Raw genomic sequence first — 20,079 nt, 5'->3', positions numbered from 1 at the left:
ATTAAATATTTAATATTAAAATATAAATAGTTATATATATATATATATATATACCTCTTTTACTTGATGCGGATATATACAACTAATGCAATAAATTAACCTATTAGCTTTTTAGAAAAAAAAAAAAAAAACTTTATACAAGTTAATCTATAATACCCAATTAGGTTGCAACCAAAAAAGAAAAATCATGTGATAGCGAAATAGAACTGTGTGCTAGAGTTGAAATTTCACTTTTGGGACATTTCAATGAACTTTCATTTTCTGATAGATATTGCTAACATTTCAGCAAGCACTTGCCGAAAAAGAACAAGAAGGAAAAAAGATGTCCTCATACTCATCCCATCCGATGTGTTTTGTTGGGTACATGTGAAAACTAAAAACATGCCATAAATTAGGTCAACTGTAGCCCAACAAATAATTATCATAATAACTCTATTATTTTGGTCAAAATGGCCAAAAGTCATGGACTTTGACTTTTTTGTCTTTAACATTTTGTTTTACTTTTTCATTGATTTAAGGTCTGGTACAAATTGATAAACGTTTGTGAGCGCATGCATATTGAAAATGTAAGAAGTGCTGGTCTGAGTGTTCATATTTCATTGCTCTAATTTTAGGTCTAAATATTGCTTCCTTGTGCTATAATTTAGTGGTAATATGTGAGAATATTTTAAGTTTTAAGATAAAAGCAAGAGAAGAATACTTTAGAAGTAAACGTGGAAATTCATATTTTCTAAAGCTAGAATTTATTTGGAAAATTATGTTAGTGTGGGAGCAATGTATCCCTACACATATATTCTGTATAGTTTTGGAATCTCATTTTTATTTCTTAAAGAAAATAAAATTAATGGTAAAATTAAAAAAACTATAGTGTGGTTTGACATTTTTTCACTTAAGAGACGGAGATATTTTTTTATATCAAAACATGTTGTATTCTTTTTTAACATTTTTAGATATCCATTTATGTTATTATTATTTTTACATAATTTTATTTATATTTAATATAAACTATTACTAAATTATGATTTTATGAGCAATATGGTATCTAAAAATGTATCAAGAAAATCATAAATATATTAAAAATTTATTTAAAATTCATTTCTTTAATTTAATTAAAATTAAGAATTATATATTTTAACAATTTTTTATGATCTCAAAATATCTAATTGGATACTAAATTAATTAGAAATATTTATTTATCAAATATTTATATTACTATTAATATTTACAATCTAAAAATAAGAAAAATATTAATTGTATCTAAAAAATATTTAAAGACATAATTTTGATGAACTATTACTAAATTATGATTTCATCTTAATAATTTTTAATTTTTATTCATTATCATCTAAGTTATTTATATAAAATCTTTAAAATAAAATATTGTACATTTAGGCTAATAGCACAATATTAAATATAAATACGATAAATACCATGCTCATTATTAAACTACTATAACCAATTATGATATTAAAAATATATACGAATATAATAATCTATTAATATGTAATATCGAAGGGTTAAAAAGACTCAAATATCTTAAATATTATTGACTAACAAATATATTAATGATATAATAGATGCAAATAAAGTTATTATCTTTTATTTTATATTTTTTATAAATTATGAGTTAAAAATATTAATATAGTGAATATATTTACATTTAAAAAGAATTAATTATTTTTTAATTAATTATTTTGAAAATTTTAACTCATAATTTATAAAAAAATAGCAAATCAAGGATTAAGAATCAAAAAGTAATTTTATATATACATATAAATAATATGCAATCTGTTACTTGTAGGATTGGCATTATTCGAATAATATCAATGAATAAGAAGAGGGAAGAAGATAATACGCAGAGAGAAAAATTTTGCCTTTTAGAAAACAAAAAAATAATTGAAAAAAAGTATAAAAACACTCAAAAAAAAATAATGTTAAATAATAAAAGGAACTTATTTTACAAATAACAAATTAACTCATTTAAAATTTTAATGACTAATTATCTCATCTAATTATCAAAATCACAAATAATTAATTACAAGGTAAAATAATAAGATTTATCTAAAAGTTTTAGTAATTTTTAATAATTAAATTCTGCATAAATTAATCAAGTTAATAATTACATTAAACTTGGCGACATAGATGATTGGAAATATATGTATTTTTGGACACCGCGCAAACGTCTTATATAGAATGTTGTGTATTACAAATGGCTTCAAGAAATTATTGCCGTTGAGTAAGAGCGAGAAGTTGAACAGTGCCAACTACGACATTTTAAAGCATCAAATTAGTATCTGCGCTGGCTGGAACTAATGTTTTATTAAAAATAGTAAAATGTACTTTATAGATAAATATTATATAATTTTATTTATTTTACTGTTGAACCAATAGATATCATTATTATTTTTAAATAAATATTAATAAATATGAACTTTTATGATTATATTTTTTTTTTCAGTAATTTAAATATCAAACTAACTCTTCTATCTTAATTTTTAATGATTATCAAATAAAAGAAATAACAAAAAAAAAAACAACGAAGTTCACTGATGTTATTATTTGGACTCAATTTAGCCATATAAATTTATAAACTTTTTAGTCTAAATTTTATATATTTAATTTAAATTAGCTTTATTTAAATAAAAAAAAGAGAATAAATAAAAATAATTATAATTATTTTAAAAATTATTTTATTAATTTAATATAATTAATATAATTAAACAATAATTAATTTTTACCATTATAATTTTCGCTATAACCACTTTCATCTCTATCATCCTCGTCGACCTCAGCACCACCATCGTAGCCGCTCTTTCATCGTCATTATCGGAAGAAAAAAATAATAATAATATTTACAAATAGCAATATTTATTTTTTTTAGTTAAAATATTAATATATTTTTTAATTTAAATAATTTAATTTAATGTATAAACTGATTTTTTGTTATTTTATTTTATTCATTCTCTTTTTAGAGAATGTGTAACTCACTCTTTTATTTTTATAAATTAAAAAAATAACTAAATCAAACACATGCAACAAGATTAGTGACCAAATTAGACTTTATTCTATAAATAAAAATAACAGTAAAGAATTTATCTTTTATCAAGTCTTAATAAAATGGATGAATTTTTTTTTGAGAATAAAAATAGATGAAATTAAATAGTATGACTTGTGAGTCATTAGATTATTTGTATTCTTATACTAATTATTTTAAACAAAAAAGAATTTCTCTAAACAAGGCCCCTAAGGAATTAAATATCTAATTAAGTGTGTTATTAAATATCTAATTTTTCAGAAGACTCTAGATATTCATTGCAATTTTTGTTCTTTCATCATAAATCAACAAACTTGTCATGACCCTATCTGTGGACCCATGACCGGCACTAGGGAATGGGTAAGCGTAAGGTCATCAAATCTCGTAGTAAGCCTAACACTCACTGATTTAAATAAATCTCATCTCATTTAATATTATTGATTTCACAATTTAGCGTAACTATTAAATTTTACGCGATTAATTTGGCCTGCTAGAAGAATTAGGCGAGACCCGAAACTACATAGAATTACAACATATAAGTCTATTAATCCTACTGCGGAGATTCTAAGATTTTACAAGTTAACATACCAAATAAATTACATCACCAGATGATGAAGGAGTCAGGTTACTAGATAAGAGTTGCGGGAAGGCTAACAGTCACGGATCTGAAAAATAGTAAAATTGAGACTGTCAGTCTCGAGAGTGAGTTAAAATCATATATCCAAAAATAATTGCAAACAATTCAATAATACATTTATTTAATTTGAAATAAACATTAGGTCATGCTTATTTGAAGTTTTTACATACTACAGGACGGAGTACATCAGTAGAACCCTAATCCCAACGCTAATATCTCGTTCAATCTTAACACTGACATCTCGACGAATCTCAACTCTAACATCTCGACTAATCTCATTCCAACAGAACTGGCGCCCAGAGAGCGAAGCTCGACCAGGGTCCTTAACTCCAGTCCGGTCACTTAATGTTCACTATCACCCTTAGCCTTTCGGCTCTCTTATTCCAATAAGACTGGCGCCCAGAGAGCGAAGCTCGACCAAGGAACTTACCTCCAGTCTGGTCACTTAGGTTTCCAATTAAGCCGGCGCCCAGAGAGCAATGCTCGACAAGGAACTTTTACTCCGGAAAACACACTCTACTAAGCTAAGAGAGCGATGCTCGACTAGGGCAAGTTCTAAACTTTCCTTTTTAAATTTAACCATTACCCTTGTTCCATCACTCTCGGATTTATACTAGTACACTCATCAAACTAATATGTTCTACTGTCGTCCTATCCCGTGTCATCATGCAATAATAAAATCAATAATAAAGGAAGAATATACATGAATAGTAATTAAAAAGTATAATACATATGAATAATAATTAAATGAATAATTAAACTTGCAATAAAATAATCACAATAGCTATTCAAAAATTTATGCATGAACGAGTATAATCGATATATGACTTTAACTCACAGCTTTGACGACCCTTAACTCTACTCCGATGCCTCGGGTGGAGGGAGCAGAACTGATGGATTTATCTAATCACGAAAAATAATTTATCAATAACGCTGAAACAGTTGATAATTAACCCTAGGCTAGATCCCTAGGACTGACTGTCAAAAAAAATCTTGACTCGGAAGAATTCTACCGTAAATCCGACAGAACCTCCCCTAAACTACGGACATTTACCTCTCGTAAAATGGGTCCAGGACCTGCCAGAAAACACTTCAAATATTCAACAATTTACACAACGGGAGTCGGGTCCTCAAGACTTCAATATTTTTCCGACTCCGCCACACGACACAAATCACGACTATAGCAAGCAGTCCGACAAACAAATATTTTGACTCACAATATTTTCTAATACTCAACACAATTCAATAAACATATAAATTACCAAAGAATTCTAAAATCAATGGGCCAGAGAAAAATTACTAAGACGCTTGATTGCTTGGTCGACTCGCCTTCAGCTGCAAGAGTCCGATCGACGATCCGAATACACCATCGGACTCGAAATGACGCGCTGATGATGATTCCTGCTTCTTATTTTTCGATCCGATCCCTGATCGTCCGGAGATATTTACGGACGATCTCGACCGTTGATTTTTAAAAAGAGGCCGATTACTGCAACATTAGTGTCATTGAAAAGCTTGTGACGAGGGGAGTCCGTTGATGAGCTTTGATTAGCCTAGCCTCTTCGGAGATGGCCAGAAAAGCTTAAAAACCGAGCTGCCGGCGAAAACTTTCCTTCGCTGCAACTTTCTTTTCCGGCAATCCCACAACGCGATTAAGGGTAGAAAAGAAGGCTTGCACCTCGCTGGTCATTTTGAGACCGGAATCGCTTGAAATGGTCGCCGAAAAGTCCCTCTACAATAGTGAGAAGCTGCGGTCGTCCTCTGCTTGATTCGCCGTCTGCCACGCTGCCAGCTACTGCCACCGAAACCATCGTGCTCGCCGGCGCTAGCTGCACCACTCGCCAGCTCCGCTGAGCCCCAGACGGGCGCCTCCCCCATCTGCCATGGAATCCGACGTACCCAAGCTTTCTCCCTCTTCTTCTTCTCCTTCCCTCTTTCTTTTCTTTCTTTTCTTCTCTACATCGACAGAGGGTCCCTAAACTTTTCTTTCATACCTTTTGATCCCTCAACTTGTTTTAATTACAACAATTTCTCCTGTAACATTTTTAATTAACCCCTAAACTTGTTTTAGGCTTTCAATTAAGCCCCTAACTAACTAATTTGGGCCAAATCAGAATTTTTGGAAATACAAAATTACATATACACCCTTGCTTTTAAATATAAAATTACCAGAAAACCCTTTTCGATATACTTAATTACAAAAATACCAAACATATAAATTTTCATTAAAATCCCATAATAATAAAATTATACTTTTAGTCCTCATTCCAAAATAAATTTTCAATTTAGTCCTAACACACAATTAATTTAATTAATCAATTTGCTAACTATTTTTCAACTTAAAATTTAATACCACTAGCTAATTAAAATACCAATTTCTCTAAAAATCATTTTATAAAAACATCCCTCACAAATTCTTCCATAATTTTTCAATATATAATGTTATTTATATAAATATGCATTTAGGGAAAAATTTGAATAACCAAAAATATAATTTATTTCCCAAATAATTTACTTAATTAATTTCTTAAAGATCCAACTAATTGGGTATAGGAAATAACTCCTTTATTTATCTAGTATTAAAATTCTACTTAATTCATTTCAATTTAAACAAAATAAAAATAAAATAAAATAAAATTAATTTAAATAAAAATTTATTTATTAATCATTATTAATACTATCTTTATTAAAGAAAAATTTCGGGTATTATAAAACTCTTAATCAAAAAAGAAAAAAAGAAAAAACCTTACTTTGATTCTTTAGTAATTAAATAAACTAGCCTGTTCTTCATTAAATGTCCGAAACTAGCAGTTATTTCTTAAAGAAAAACCCTCAAAAAACGTTCTTCTACAAATATCTCTCTTTTCCCCTATTCTGTTTCTTCTTCTTTAAAAAAACATCTCTATTTCCTCTTGTTTGTGGTTGAGCTCTTCTTCTTTTCTTTTTTTTCTTTATTTTATAAATTGCAATACTTGGCTAGCGCCATGGATTTCACATGGAACCACAAATCTTATCTTGTTGTTGTCTCTATTAATAGAGAAGTTATCTCCCAAAACTTGTTAAAGAAAGAAAGCTTCAGAAACACCGAATTTGTGTGTTAAATTAAAGTTTTACGTACTAGTGATTTATTTTGGTTTTAATTGATAGCGAAATGTAGTATTTTGATTGTAGTTTTAAGTTCTTGTACCAAGAAGTCCATTGATATGGGGACTTCAAGTTGATCATATCTGTAGATGTCAAAATTATGCTTGAATGGTGGGTTCTTTTTACTTGTCGCATTACATGGATTGACCCTTTTAGATTGTGAAAAAAAAAAAAAAAAAGTAATTAACCCGGTATAGTCATTTTTTGCAGGAACGTGCAAGGAAAACATTGTTTGCTACTAGTGAAAATATAACATAAAACTGCCAGTTCTCTGTCTTTGATTCTGGAGGGAGGAGGGAGTATTATGTATTGTAAGTTCCAATTTCCTATCTTTCTTTGGACTAATTAACTGTCACGTCATCGGCTGCGATGAATTTTTGAGATTCACCGAACCCTGTTTATAGTTATTTTTCCACTAGGCTCTTAACAAGCTAGGAACGGGATCAATAAAACCCGATGCTTCTGTCTCGTTGTCAAATCTAGATGAAAGGCTGCGACTGTAATGTTGAGAAATAAGGCCAATAATTACGGGAATATAAACAAACAACCAAAAAAATTAAGAATACAAGGATTTAATGAGGTTTGGTAATGTGCCTATGTCTTCGAGAGCGATGGGCAGCTGTATCTGTTATTATTTTATAATGATCCACCGTTCGCTCATTGCGCTGCGCTCCACTCGCTCACTCCGCTCCGCTCCAGCATCCTTAAACTGGTATATGAGCCATACCTAATATGTAACAATATTGTGTAGCTTTTCCAATATTCTTTTTTCTCTTTGAAAAAAATGAAGATGAAGAGGAAAGAAGAATGCTTGATGTGTTTGGTTCTTTAACTTTGGAAGACAGAAGCGGGAGAAATTGAAGTAGCAAGCCCAACATCGAGCAGTGGCCTCGGGGACCTTCGAGTAGCATACTCCAGATTGATCATAAAGTTGCCTATGCAGAACATCATATTTTTCTGTTAAAATTTGTTGAGCTGCGGAGGTATATAAGTAAAGCCGGATGACGGTCATAAAAGATATCAGGTAGTTTGGTTTTCTTTTTAATCAAACATATAACAAGTCTTAAGGTCATTCTCTCTATGTTAAATGAACCAGTACTAATTTCAGAATTATCTTAAAATCATTAACGAGGAGGCAAGGCGTTTGTTAGAATGCCTAAGAGAAGCCCCTGATGAAGTTTGGAATTCTAGATTGATTCTTTTATTTACACTGTACATAAGTTAAGAATTAACTCTCTTTTACCACTAAAAGAGTTCATGTGATTAAGCCACACATACCTTGATAAGCTGTTATAGGCCCATTTCGGTCACTCTACTGCGACTGCAATTACGGCTGTCACCATTATTTGAAATGGTTGATCAAATTAAAAAGAAATTGCAAGTGATATGCTTGATTACTCCTGCTCAGCAATATAGAGAAAAGAAACATTGTTTGTGCAAGTACTTTTGATTCCAAGGTTGATGATATGAAGTGTTTTGGAGAAATTTTATTCACATGAAGTCTTTCTTTTCTTTGTAGAAACAAGTCTTTTGAAAGAAACCTCATAACAGGTGTGTCACTTAACTAGTGAATTGTCCCCGCTTGTCTTAATATTAATATTAATAAATAAATTTTTGCAAGGGGTGTCTCACTTAACTAGTGTTGTTTTGCATGTCGTGCAATGATAGAGTTTTTCAAATAAAAATAGAAAATATAATTTTTATTTATTTTTGCTATTTTTTTAAATAAAAATAAAAATTAATTTCATATTTTTACTAAATTATAACTTTTTAAAAAAAAAAAACTTTTAAAATGCTTTCTATGTTTTTCTTCATATAAGAAGTCACTTGTTTTTAAATTTAAAAGAATGAGTTTTCACTTTATTTATTCTAAGTTTATTTTTTAAATTTAAAATATTATCCAAATATTTAAAAGACAAGTAAATATATTTTACAAATTTTATAAAAACAAAAAGTTTTTATTTTTCTTTAAGGTTAGAGAATGAAAATAGAAAAAAAAAAAATTCTACAAGTAAACCCCCTTGAGGTATTCTCAAAAAGAAAAAAAAAGATGCGTCGGAGGTTTCAAATATTTTTCTAATATATTTTATAGAATTATTAATTTTATAGAATTTTGATGTTATCAAAATTCTGAAACAATTTTAATTTATAGAGTAATAATTAGTATTAACGATTTGCTTGGTAACTTGTTAAGTATCTTAAACTACAAAAAACAATAAAACACAAACTATGTTGTATCTAAGTTAAAATTGTTTGATGATGATAATTTAAAAGAAATTATTTAAAAGAATTTATCAATGGAAGTGCTAACTCTCCACCTGATTTCTTAATAAGAGAAATTTTTTTACAAGAAATGAATTCAAAGAGTAAAGCTCCGGTAATCTCGTCTAATAGGTCTTATGAGACTATTATCAATGATTTTTTGCCAACCGATCGTCTTCGAGAAAATATTTATAAAATTATTATTAATGCAGTAATAGAAAAAGAAAATTTAAACCCATATATCCCTATTATTAATAAATTTTTATTGGTAATTGATGCTAAACATGCAGATTTGCAATTATGAAGCAGTAGAAATATATATTTAGTATTTCTCCGTAACGCATAAAGCTTATGATTATTATCAGCAGATTTTAGGAGAAACTAGTTCTGTTTTGTTTTCTACTACATAACGATCTGGAGGAGATCTTGCTTATAGCAAGTTTATTATCAAAAAGGTTATTACCTTAGACGAATGGGGAAAAAGTCCTTTTACAACTAAAGAACTGAAATATTCCTCTCATATTAGGAATTTCAATTACTTTGATTATATGAGAGCTTGGTCAGAAGCCTTACTATATGATAATAGGCAACGCAAATTAAGTTGGTGGTCTCAGTTTCAATTAGATTGACATAATGCCTTGCCCACTTGGTTTATTGAATGATTTTTTTTTAATTGGTGATTATTTTTCTATTATATTCCCAAATAAAGTTAGAACTATTTATGAACAATTTGTTTCAAAAAACAAAACCCGTAGAAATCACCGTCTCTCCTTTGCTATTTTTTTATAAGATCTCATGGATTATAAAGTGGGAATGGTAGATGCTTAGGAAAAAAAACACCTAAATTTGAAGAAACTATGAAAATTATTCCTTAGTCAGATAGAAGAGTATTAATTAAATGGTGAAATAAATTTGATTTTTTCGCATCATCTTCTGTTTATTTTGCAAAAGGAATAATTACTTTTGAAAAGAAGACCCTATCGCAGGCCTCCTATTCATCCCAACCCTGGATAGCTAAGCATCGTAGATTTTAAAAATTTGTTTAGAGATCTTTTTGATAATATTTCAAAAGATAAAATAAAGTAACAATTTATGGCAGCTCTGGCAGATAAGGAGGAATCTATCTCCTCAAAAATAAGGTCACACAGGAGATCTGACAAGCTAAAAGACAAGAAGAGCTCAGAGGAATCTGATAATAAAGATAATATGTCAATAGACGCACTACCAATAATAGATTCCTAAGACTCTCACGATTATGATATTTAAAATATTCTATCAGGAAATAATTGAGGTTGCTTATGACAGCAATAACGTCAAAAGATTCTCCAAAGGCTCTATAAAAACCCAAGGAAGTGGCAAGACAGATGAAGAAAAGAGTGAAAAACAACTTCTACATTCTCTCTAAAATTTGAAGTGTTTGTGAGTTTCTAAAATAGGCTTGTAAAAGAGTGCATAGTAAGTGTGAGTGTTATTAAGTAGTGATTAGTGAGTGTGCTTTGTTTAGTATTCTTTGTTTTTGCAAGTTTGTAATTAGCTGTGTATTTTCCTGCTCAGATCAGTGATTGTGTTAAATAATACCGTTGTAATTTTTCTATCTCATTTCTTATGCATTCTTCATGGTTACGGTCAAAGAGAAATTTATTGAAAAGTTTGGATTTAATATATTAGGGAGAGAAGAAAAGCTTAATTCAATTAAGAGGACAATTAGTCCAATAAGGAAGGTTTTTATATATAATTATTATTATAATAACCCAAAAATTTATTTGAATCTTAAAGAAATAGAAAATAATTTGTTTATTCTAAACAATTTAATAACTGCTTTATAAAGAATAATTCCTGAGACTTCTTGATTTTCTTACACTTTTTGCGCTAGCTTCCTCTATTAGTATTAGAGCCTACCATTAAGTATTTTATCCTGATTAAATTCAAGTTAAATCTTAAGTCGCATTTCCATCGTTATTCTATTAAGCTAAGGAAGGTCTGTGTGGATTTAGGAGTAAATCATTGACAACAATTTTGAATCTGGTTATGGATAAAATATTTGAGACTTTTTGTAGTTTTACTGATAGTTCAACTAGCTCTAGTGAGACTAAAAGAAAAGCAAAAAATAAATAAATATTATTACTAGAAAATATTGAGTGAAATCTTCAAAATTGGAAACTTTCTTCAATAAATTCTTCTTCAATTTACAAGTCCAATAATAAGTTCATATTCAAATATGATTATGTTATTAAAACTGTAGAATAAGTCTAATTATTTAAATTTTAGTATTAGGGTTTAATTTATTATTATAATTATCATTTTAAAATATAATAAATAAAATATAATCAATTTTTACAAAAGATGTTGGGCCAAAAATATCCATGCTCAGTCGAATTTTAATGAGAGTTTCAACTTTAAGTTTGTCTCATAGGAATGTCTCTCGTTAACAAACTAAACGAGATTTCTAGATGAGCAAACAAATCTACGTTTCAGGATGAGCAAAGCAGGATCAATGATGGAGTGGGCACTCATCAGTCGATGAGCATCTCCATTCACCACAAATACTCAGCATAATTGATTATTGCTCGGGCTTCCATTAAAAGTGGAAACCCTGGCTTTCCTAATGAGATATCTCACTTTTAGTTGACATCAGCAAAGGGAGGTCTATTAGGCGATGCTGCTGCTTGCAGCAAAGTTTTGCTCTCATTCTGGCCCCATTTTGATCTGTTCTCCAAATTTTTATTATCTTCTTTCAGATTTTCATACGCACCTATTCTCATCTCTTCAATGGATGCCAAGCTGGGAACTGATATAACCCGTCTTTGAAGTGTTTCGCAGGTTTGCTGATCAACCTGTTCACAAAATTGAACAAACTCTATCCATTTAGAAATTGCTGCAGCAATGTCCATGGTTCTAATATGTTTGCTTTATTGACAACTGCTAATGTCAACTGTAAGACCTGACAATTGCTAGGGCTTTACTGATCAAGTGTGGGCTTATTGTAAACATAAAAGGGTAGCCAATGCAATAATGAAGACAGCTCACCAAATAATCTTTTGTCAGAGACTTTTCTGCTTTGCTTCTGATATTTGCGATGCTTTGACCATGGTTCTCTTGTATTGACTTGAGTTGATCCAAGCACTGGGTACTAATAGATTCAATTTCTTTCTTACTTTCTCGGTCCCGCATCAATGAATCTAGCAGTACCAGTTCCACAAAGGATTAACAATAGCGCAAACTTCACAAGGAATTTTGTATACAATGCAGAAAGTTATGATTACCTTCAACAGCAGTCATCACATCGCAAGTTCTATAATCGAAATCTGCATCCTTGGCAGAGGATGCAGATAAAAATTCTTCATGTGAAACATGATTTGCATTGATATTTTCCCTGCAGCAGATACATAGTTAGCTTATGGTGATAAAATTTCTGAGAAGCAGGAACCCAATGGAAAGGCATAGAAGGGCTTACTTCAAAGTAGATTCTATCTCCAGAAGGTTGCTCTTATTGAGATTACTTATGTATGATTGGGCATTCTCCCACTTTTGCCAAGAGTCGTCCACCCTCTTTGTGCTACATTTGAAAAGATGCAAACTTACATTCAATAGTGATAATAGAAATGGGAATTTCTTTATAATGTGTGATTAAAAGCAGAGCCCCAAATGCATTTCCCTGCTATTCAAATAAAAGTAGATTATGATTTGTGCTATAGCTGCAGCCAGCAGGAAAAGCTATTTTAGCTGGAAAATTATTCGTTTTTGGAGATGAAAAAAGGCACCGGCCTTCTGCCTTCTCGTGCCACATATAAAGTCATATCCTTCTACTAATTCAAACAGCAGAAAAGCATACCATTCATGGAGAACATTTTCTATAATAACTCTTGATTCAGCCACGGAGAATGTGTCTTCCATGAAATGTCTTTCTACTTGTTCTACATATCGATTTATTTCTTCCTTAGCATCAGTGGAAACCTGCTGCATGCTGGACATGTCTTTCTGAAATCTATTATTCTCTTGTAAGTTCAGGTCATGGATGTTCCTCGAAGCCTCTGAGACCTAATATAATAATAAACACATGATTTTAAACTGTCAAGCATAGAATACCCGAAATGTTCAAACTCCAGACATAGCTGAAAGATGATTGACCGACCGACTCACCACTGCTGTTCTTCTAGAAGTCAATGTTGCTAATATTTCTGCAATACTCGCCAGTGCTTGTTTTTCCTCCCTGGCGGCCTCTTCCTGTTTCACAAAAGTAAATGAGTTTATCAACTTTTGAGCTCTCAATATCATCATACATGTCTCGCCAAAAAATTGCTTACTTTAAATGACTTCTCAAAATCAGCTAACTGGTGGCTTTTCTTGATTTGGCTTTCTTGAAGAGCTGTAATAACGTTGGATGCCTGATGATGGAGATCACAGAAAAAATTCACTGCTGCCTTTGAAATTACTTGGGAAGAAGTCATAGTTCGCTTTAGTCCCTATTATTTGCACAGATAAAAGTAGTTCAATAAAATTTCAAGTGAAAGAAGAAAGAAAACATTAAGAAAAAAGAAAACCAAATATAAGCTACCTCCTCCTGTTGTCGAGCAGATAGAGTTAACAGCTGTTTCTGCTCATGAAGTAAATTATGGACATCCCGAATAACCTCCTTGGCCTCCAGAACAGCAGTGGCAAGAAACTGTCAAGACAAGGACATGATCATTCTGAATTCATGACAACCACAATCAATTTTTTAGAAAAGAATCTCTGCTCCTGTGATCACATACATGCTCAATGGCCGTAGTTTGAGATGAGATTGTAGCATTTATATGCTCCAGGTCAGAGCAAGCTTTCCTTTGCAACGTGTTGGCGAGCTCCTTCAGAGCTGCAACTCCTGAGGTATGTGTCTCTGTCATTTTCTTAATCCTTGATTCCAAAATTTCTGTTGCCTGTAGTTGTGATGGATTATAATAAAGATGAGTTCCGCCTGTAGATATGAAGCAAACAGAGATAAATGGCAGAAATTTTCTCTTACATCACATTTGCTAGCAAGGAATGATTGGGAATGTTCTTCCATGAATCTTATTTGTTGCTGTTGTTGAGAGACTGACATAAGAATGGTTTTATGCAGGTCTTTTAAACTCTGGTCGAGATGAGAACCAAATATCAATATCTGCCTTTGATTTTCAGCTTCAATCTTGTCTTTCTGATCTGTTGGGAGCGAAAAAATTTAACAGGAAAGCATAAGTTAGGACTTCTTTCAGTTCCTTGTTACACTTTTCAACAGGTTTGGAAGAGTTATTGATACCTAATTTTGCAAATAGAGAAGTTATGTCCTCTGAGGCAGTTTGCAAATCAGTTCGCAGCACCTTTGCCCGTTCAATCAAGGAATTTTCTGTTTGTCCACTGATTGATGTCATGCACAAGATGGACATGTAAATAAGGCAAGTATTTCGAAAAGGGTTCATCAGTAGATTTACCTGAGCATAACAGTTTGGAGATGATAAATTCCTTTATCTTTAGTGTTGAGATAGCTATTCTATGGTTTTCTTGAAGATCAGACAATTCCTTTTTACTCTTCTCCAGATTTAACTGAAAAAACAAAAATGAAAATTGAGATCAGATATGCATGTCTGGAAGAAGCTTAATGAAACAAACCAATTTTTCAAATGACATGGTTACCTTGCATTCCTTGAGATCACTCTGTATATCAAGTTTCTGCTCCTGCTCAGTGAGATAAAGCTCACGGAACTTATCTACTTCCTGCATTAAGGGGCAAATCCAAATCAACTGGGCACTACTGCTACAACAACATTATCACATAAAAAGAAAAGTAAACACAAATTGTTGTACCTTCTCACTGAGGTTGAGATCATTCTCCAACTGCTCTATCTTCTCAGTCCTAGCCTGCAGGTGGTTGCAAAGCACTTGTTTTGATAATCATCCAGGAAACTCATAACCTAAACATGCATTTATTTTGACAAGATGGATCTATGAATTTCAGATTTGGTAGTACTGTACTTAAGCCGCCTGGCGAGGAGTTCTTCTCTTTATAGTGGTGGAGAAATGTTAAAAAATACAATTAAACATGTGCATAAGAAAGAAGTAAAATGCAGAATTTCATTGTAATTTTCACCTTCTTTTCGGCTTCGTCCTGGACATATCTGTCATGTGGAACATAAACACCATTCTTTTCCCTTGCTGCTCTGACATCTGCATAAATATAACTGTGATCAAAACTCTCATTTGTAATTTTTCTAATCTTTACTATCATACAAAACAATCTACGGTGGCAGGTTCATCTCCACACCTTCTTTCATTTTCTCAATTTCTAAGTACAGATCCTTGAGCAATATAGCTTTGGACATTTTATGGTTTGCCTGCATTAGATGAGTTCTGTCATTAGCTCAAAGCGATTAATATGAAAGCAAACCAAAATTAGGCCTTATTTAAAAGAGGCAAGACAAACCTCTGGTTTGTTTTTAATGTATTTAGCACGGTAAGCATAGTCTAGTGTGCTTAATGTTTCTTCCAAAGAATGAGCAGAAGGAGAAATTGTAGCTATTATGCAAGTCTTTGTCTTTCCTCCCAAGGAATCTCTTAATAGCCTTGTCAACTTACTATCCCTGCATTCATAAAAAGCAATTTACAAATGGAGTTGCAAATAATAATACAATAACTGATATTAGAAAAGTACTAGTTCTCACCTGTAAGGTATATGGGCTGAATGTTCCACAAGTGCATTTATGACACGGCCTAGTGTTAGTAAGCTCTTGTTAATTTCCCCTGCTTCTCTTGCACGTCCCTGCAATTCGATTAAAAGTTAAGCAAATTATGATAGCTGCTTCAAACTAAGCCAACATTACAGGGCCGTATGGCAAAGATAAGAAGTTAACACTTGGCGATTCAGACCAAAATATTTTGAAAGTTAAAAAAGAAAGGAGTACCTACCTCCATCTAAAATAGCAGATTGACAATGCTTGTTCACCTTTAACTTTAAATATATATTCAACTAAATATCAAGGCTTTATTTTTTACTTTAAGGATATGGTTGTGTTAAACTATGCATCCAGAGACTACATCCACTTCGCCAAATGTTAAAGTTAAATATGCTTGCAAAATCTGCTATGCAGGAACTTTGAAATATAACTGACAAAAGCAACTCAGATTTATCATGAAGTGGAAGTGTTTGAACACCTCCAAGTAGAAATTGTAATCGAAGCATTAGCTAATTGAAAAAGAAAATAGGGGGGATGCAACAGAAAATCTGTCTTAGTACCTCTCTTGCACCTGAACGAGATATATTCTCTGATCCTGCCAAATCAACAAGATTAAGCTTGCCACATTTAATAAGTTCCTCATCTCCAATAGTGGCTTCTTTTATATACACAGTAATGGAAAAAACAGAATGAGATCGACTGCAAGAGGAATAAATATTAGGATTTTAGTAAACTACCCTCTTTTATCCTTAATTCAACATCATTGGTAAGGTTATCAAGTAAATGTAGATGAAAACAACCTGCTCCGCTTGTTTAACAAAGTATCTGCTGTGCGCCTTTTAGCTGCTCCTCGCTCTAAGAGAGAGTAAATTTCGTTAGCACTATAAACAGCCTCTTCTTCAAGGCCTCTTACAACCACACAACCCTTTCCATCCTCCATTAAAGAAATGGGTTTCTTCTGTCTCTCTTCTATACATCTCACATTGTCATCTGGAGCTAGTAGATCGGTTATTTCTTCATTATACAGTTCCAAAAATGTTACTTTCATACTATAGTCAGCATTTTGAGCCTCCAGTGTATCAAAAATTTGGCGAACTGCTCGTGGAATAACACCGGCCTCAGCAGGCAAATCCCCACCCTACGTCAAAGCAAATGAGAAATATGTAATTACAGCAACAATCACAAAAGAAGAACATGGCTACAACCAAAACATAACATCCTTTACCTTATTTCTCATTCCACCCTCCATTGTGTAGGTCTTTCCAGTGCCCGTCTGTCCATATGCAAAGACTGTGCAATTAAAACCATCAAGAACTTCATTGACAATTGGTGCGATGGCTTGGTCATATATTGATCTCTGCTGTGCTTTAGGACCAAAAACCTGCCCAACATTTTATTTAAGAATCGATGAAGAAACACAGAAGAATCAATCTTCCCAGATGGTCAGAGATTAAAAATTATTACTTTGTCAAAAGTGAAGACCCTGTCCACTTGCTTTTGCAAAACAGTGACTTCTCTTTTATGGTCATTGCATGATATCACTTTTGGAACGTTCGTCCTTTGCTCTTCATCACTCAGTGGCCTGATATTGGAGATAGCAACGAAGGATACTTAGTTAATTGGGTATTTTTTTTAAAAAAAAATTAAATGGGTATTATTAAAATTTGTAAAGTAAGCTTTAATTTAGCTTATCTGACAAAAACAACCACTCAACTTTCACAAACTTGAATCTAGACCAAGTTATGTACTTGACAATGAACATCAACGAGTAAAAAAGAAATTTAAAAATAAAAAAGACAGAAAACACACCTGCATCTGAGAAGAACTTGAACATTAACCTCTCTGTCTCTATCATGACGGTTAGAACTCAACTCTGCTATCCTTGGATCTGTGCGACGCCTCTCCGGCCGAGGCGTAAGGAAAGGAGATGGAGATGGGATTACCCCTAACCCTACTTTCCTAAACTGATCTGGAGTCAATGACATAATTTTATTTTATCTTTAATAAAACCAATGTAGAAAATTAAGCTTTAGAAACCTACATGAGCAACACAAATTATTAGTTCAAGAATACAGTATAATTTCGAGAGCACTAAAAAGCCGGAAAAAAAAATTGCACTTACTGATTAATTTCAGATTAATTAGTGACTTTAATTTGTTCCCTTTTTGTTGATATCTTTGATGCGATCGATTGAATCTGAATCTGAATCTGGAGAAAGAAAGAGGGAATTGGAAAGAGCCTTTCTTTCAAATTAAGAAGAAAAAAAAAAGATGTGCTACTGTATCCTATTGCGTTTTTGAAAATGACGGACTTTTGATGTTCTCTAACGGCTAGTAGCCGTTTTTATATATGCGGATGTGAAATTGTAAATAGGCGTAGAACTGTAGAAGAGAACCGTTGAGGACATTGGCGGTTCCTGGAAAGTTTTTGAAAAGTGGGTCCCGTGCTTAATAAAATTCAAACCGGCCGCTTCACCAAATTGCATTATATATTCCGAAAAAAAAAAAAAAGAGATAAAAGTATATGCATTCCTAAATTTTGGCTTTGGCTAGAGCTATGGCATTCCTAAATTTTGTTGTTCATAATTTTATCTAAACTCAGCATATGTATTGTTGCAATTTTAGATTAAATTCATTTTTTTAACAAATTTATTTAATTCTTTTAGAATTTTAACATAAATATTTATACTTCTATTTTACTTTTAAAAATACTTTCGTTAATAATTTTTATAATTTTACAATAATAAAAATAACGTTATAAATCGATTATACTTATTAAAAATAAAAAATTGAGAATGGGCAAAAACTTGACATAATTAGATGCAAAAAGTGTAAAAGAATGTATGTTTATAAGACTTTTAGTGGTTAAATTATTAAATTTATGATAGATTTTTTATTGATTTTTAAATTTTTTTAATAAGCACATTCGACTTGTCAAATGTCGTCTTTTTAATCATGAAATTATTAAAATTATTTCTTAAAAAATTCTTAAAATAAATTAAAAACTAAATATTTTATTTTCAAATTTTGAAATAATTAGATAAAATTGTTAAAATATATAAAATTCAGGATTTAATAATAATTAATCCCATAAGTGATATATATATATATATATATATATATATATATATATATATATATATAAAGTTTTAAAAAAGAAAATTTACATCCCATAATTTTTTTAAAAAATAATTATAAAAATACCTCTTATTTTACTTTCTTACAAATTTATGCCTTTTTGTTTTGCGGGAAAAGTAATGTGTATGAAAAAAGGCATTGGAAGATTAGGAAAGGTGTAAAGCAATAAATATAGAAATTTTTATTCCAAAATAAAATTAATATCCTCTTAATAAAATATTTTTTGTAAAAAAATAAAATAAACTTTAAAATATTTTTATTTAATTATTGATTTAAAAGTTATTTGCTCTTTTTTCTTTATAAACAAAAATAGAAATACTAATTAATATGTTAATTCAGTTTGAGGGAAATTTTAAATTAATATTGTTAGATAAAACATTCATAAATTAAAATTTAAATAATTAATTAATGAAGGATTTAAATAAAAAAGTGTAGAATAAAGTATGTTAATACCAAAATGATTAAAACTAGTCATTTGGTAAATTAGATTTTAGTATTTATAAATTAATATATTTCTACTCTTTAGTAAGGATGTCACACTACGCATTAAATGCATATTTGATTTTTGCTACACAGTTGCCACTTAAATTATCATTCTCCCTTTAAAATATAAAATTAATTTGAAACATAGATATTAAATATACCACTACACCAGGCTATCGAGATTGGATAGTCATTAAGAAAGCTGAGAAATTAAGGAATTAAAAATCTATCTCGATAGAAAATTGAAAAATTAATAAATCAGATCAATACAGAGATTACAAAATTAGACTTAATTCTAACCAATATCAAAATGACTAAACTATCCACTTAATTAAGTAAACCTTAATATTGATAAATTATTTGAATTTTTTTATTGTAGAATATTTGATTTCTTATTTGTCTCTTAAACAATATATATCTGTTGTATTATCTCATACCATATATGTTCATATTCTTTAGGAATATTTTTTTCCTGATTTGTATTGAAATAGGAGTCTTGTAAAGAAGAGTCTATATAAGTCCTTATACATATAAGTAATTCAATAAGAAAAAATAGATTGAATCAAGTTTTTTCATGATATCAAAGTAGGTTGGGTAAAGTCTCCATTAAGAAAAATATCTTCCTCTCCATCTGAAACCCCCACTAAATCAACCATTATACCATCATTATAAATTATTCACGTTTCCTCTGAAAACTCT

The 20,079-nt window shown here is 30.8% G+C and overlaps 1 protein-coding gene and 2 long non-coding RNA genes across 3 annotated transcripts; all 3 read right to left on the bottom strand.

The window, feature by feature from the left end:
• Nucleotides 1-3,441: 3,441 nt before the first annotated feature.
• Nucleotides 3,442-5,711, bottom strand: LOC125371314. Its single transcript, XR_007217613.1, has 2 exons — nucleotides 4,510-5,711; nucleotides 3,442-3,699 (listed from the first exon to the last, which is right to left on the bottom strand). It is a non-coding gene; the product is annotated as an uncharacterized LOC125371314 (long non-coding RNA).
• A 1,617-nt stretch (nucleotides 5,712-7,328) lies between these two features.
• On the bottom strand, nucleotides 7,329-8,403 carry LOC107262351. Its single transcript, XR_001536236.3, has 2 exons — nucleotides 8,094-8,403; nucleotides 7,329-7,750 (listed from the first exon to the last, which is right to left on the bottom strand). It is a non-coding gene; the product is annotated as an uncharacterized LOC107262351 (long non-coding RNA).
• Nucleotides 8,404-11,423: 3,020 nt separating this feature from the next.
• Nucleotides 11,424-18,233, bottom strand: LOC8276608 (kinesin-like protein KIN-5B). The gene is made up of 24 exons (XM_002532955.4): nucleotides 17,883-18,233; nucleotides 17,570-17,797; nucleotides 17,225-17,342; nucleotides 16,986-17,141; nucleotides 16,561-16,898; nucleotides 16,321-16,459; nucleotides 15,749-15,846; nucleotides 15,511-15,667; nucleotides 15,352-15,421; nucleotides 15,178-15,254; nucleotides 14,895-14,948; nucleotides 14,724-14,804; nucleotides 14,522-14,633; nucleotides 14,350-14,436; nucleotides 14,077-14,252; nucleotides 13,829-13,990; nucleotides 13,633-13,740; nucleotides 13,382-13,540; nucleotides 13,218-13,301; nucleotides 12,910-13,115; nucleotides 12,532-12,633; nucleotides 12,341-12,450; nucleotides 12,105-12,256; nucleotides 11,424-11,911 (listed from the first exon to the last, which is right to left on the bottom strand). The coding sequence occupies exons 2-24, from the start codon at nucleotides 17,743-17,745 to the stop codon at nucleotides 11,699-11,701; spliced, it is 3,135 nt and encodes a 1,044-aa protein (XP_002533001.1). The 5' UTR covers nucleotides 17,746-17,797; nucleotides 17,883-18,233; the 3' UTR covers nucleotides 11,424-11,698.
• Nucleotides 18,234-20,079: the final 1,846 nt, after the last annotated feature.

This window comes from Ricinus communis, chromosome 10 (assembly GCF_019578655.1).
Source record: "Ricinus communis isolate WT05 ecotype wild-type chromosome 10, ASM1957865v1, whole genome shotgun sequence".
NCBI classification, from domain to species: domain Eukaryota; kingdom Viridiplantae; phylum Streptophyta; class Magnoliopsida; order Malpighiales; family Euphorbiaceae; genus Ricinus; species Ricinus communis.
The sequence above is the reverse complement of the archived record's forward strand: the minus strand, read 5'-3'. Positions and strand labels throughout refer to the sequence as shown.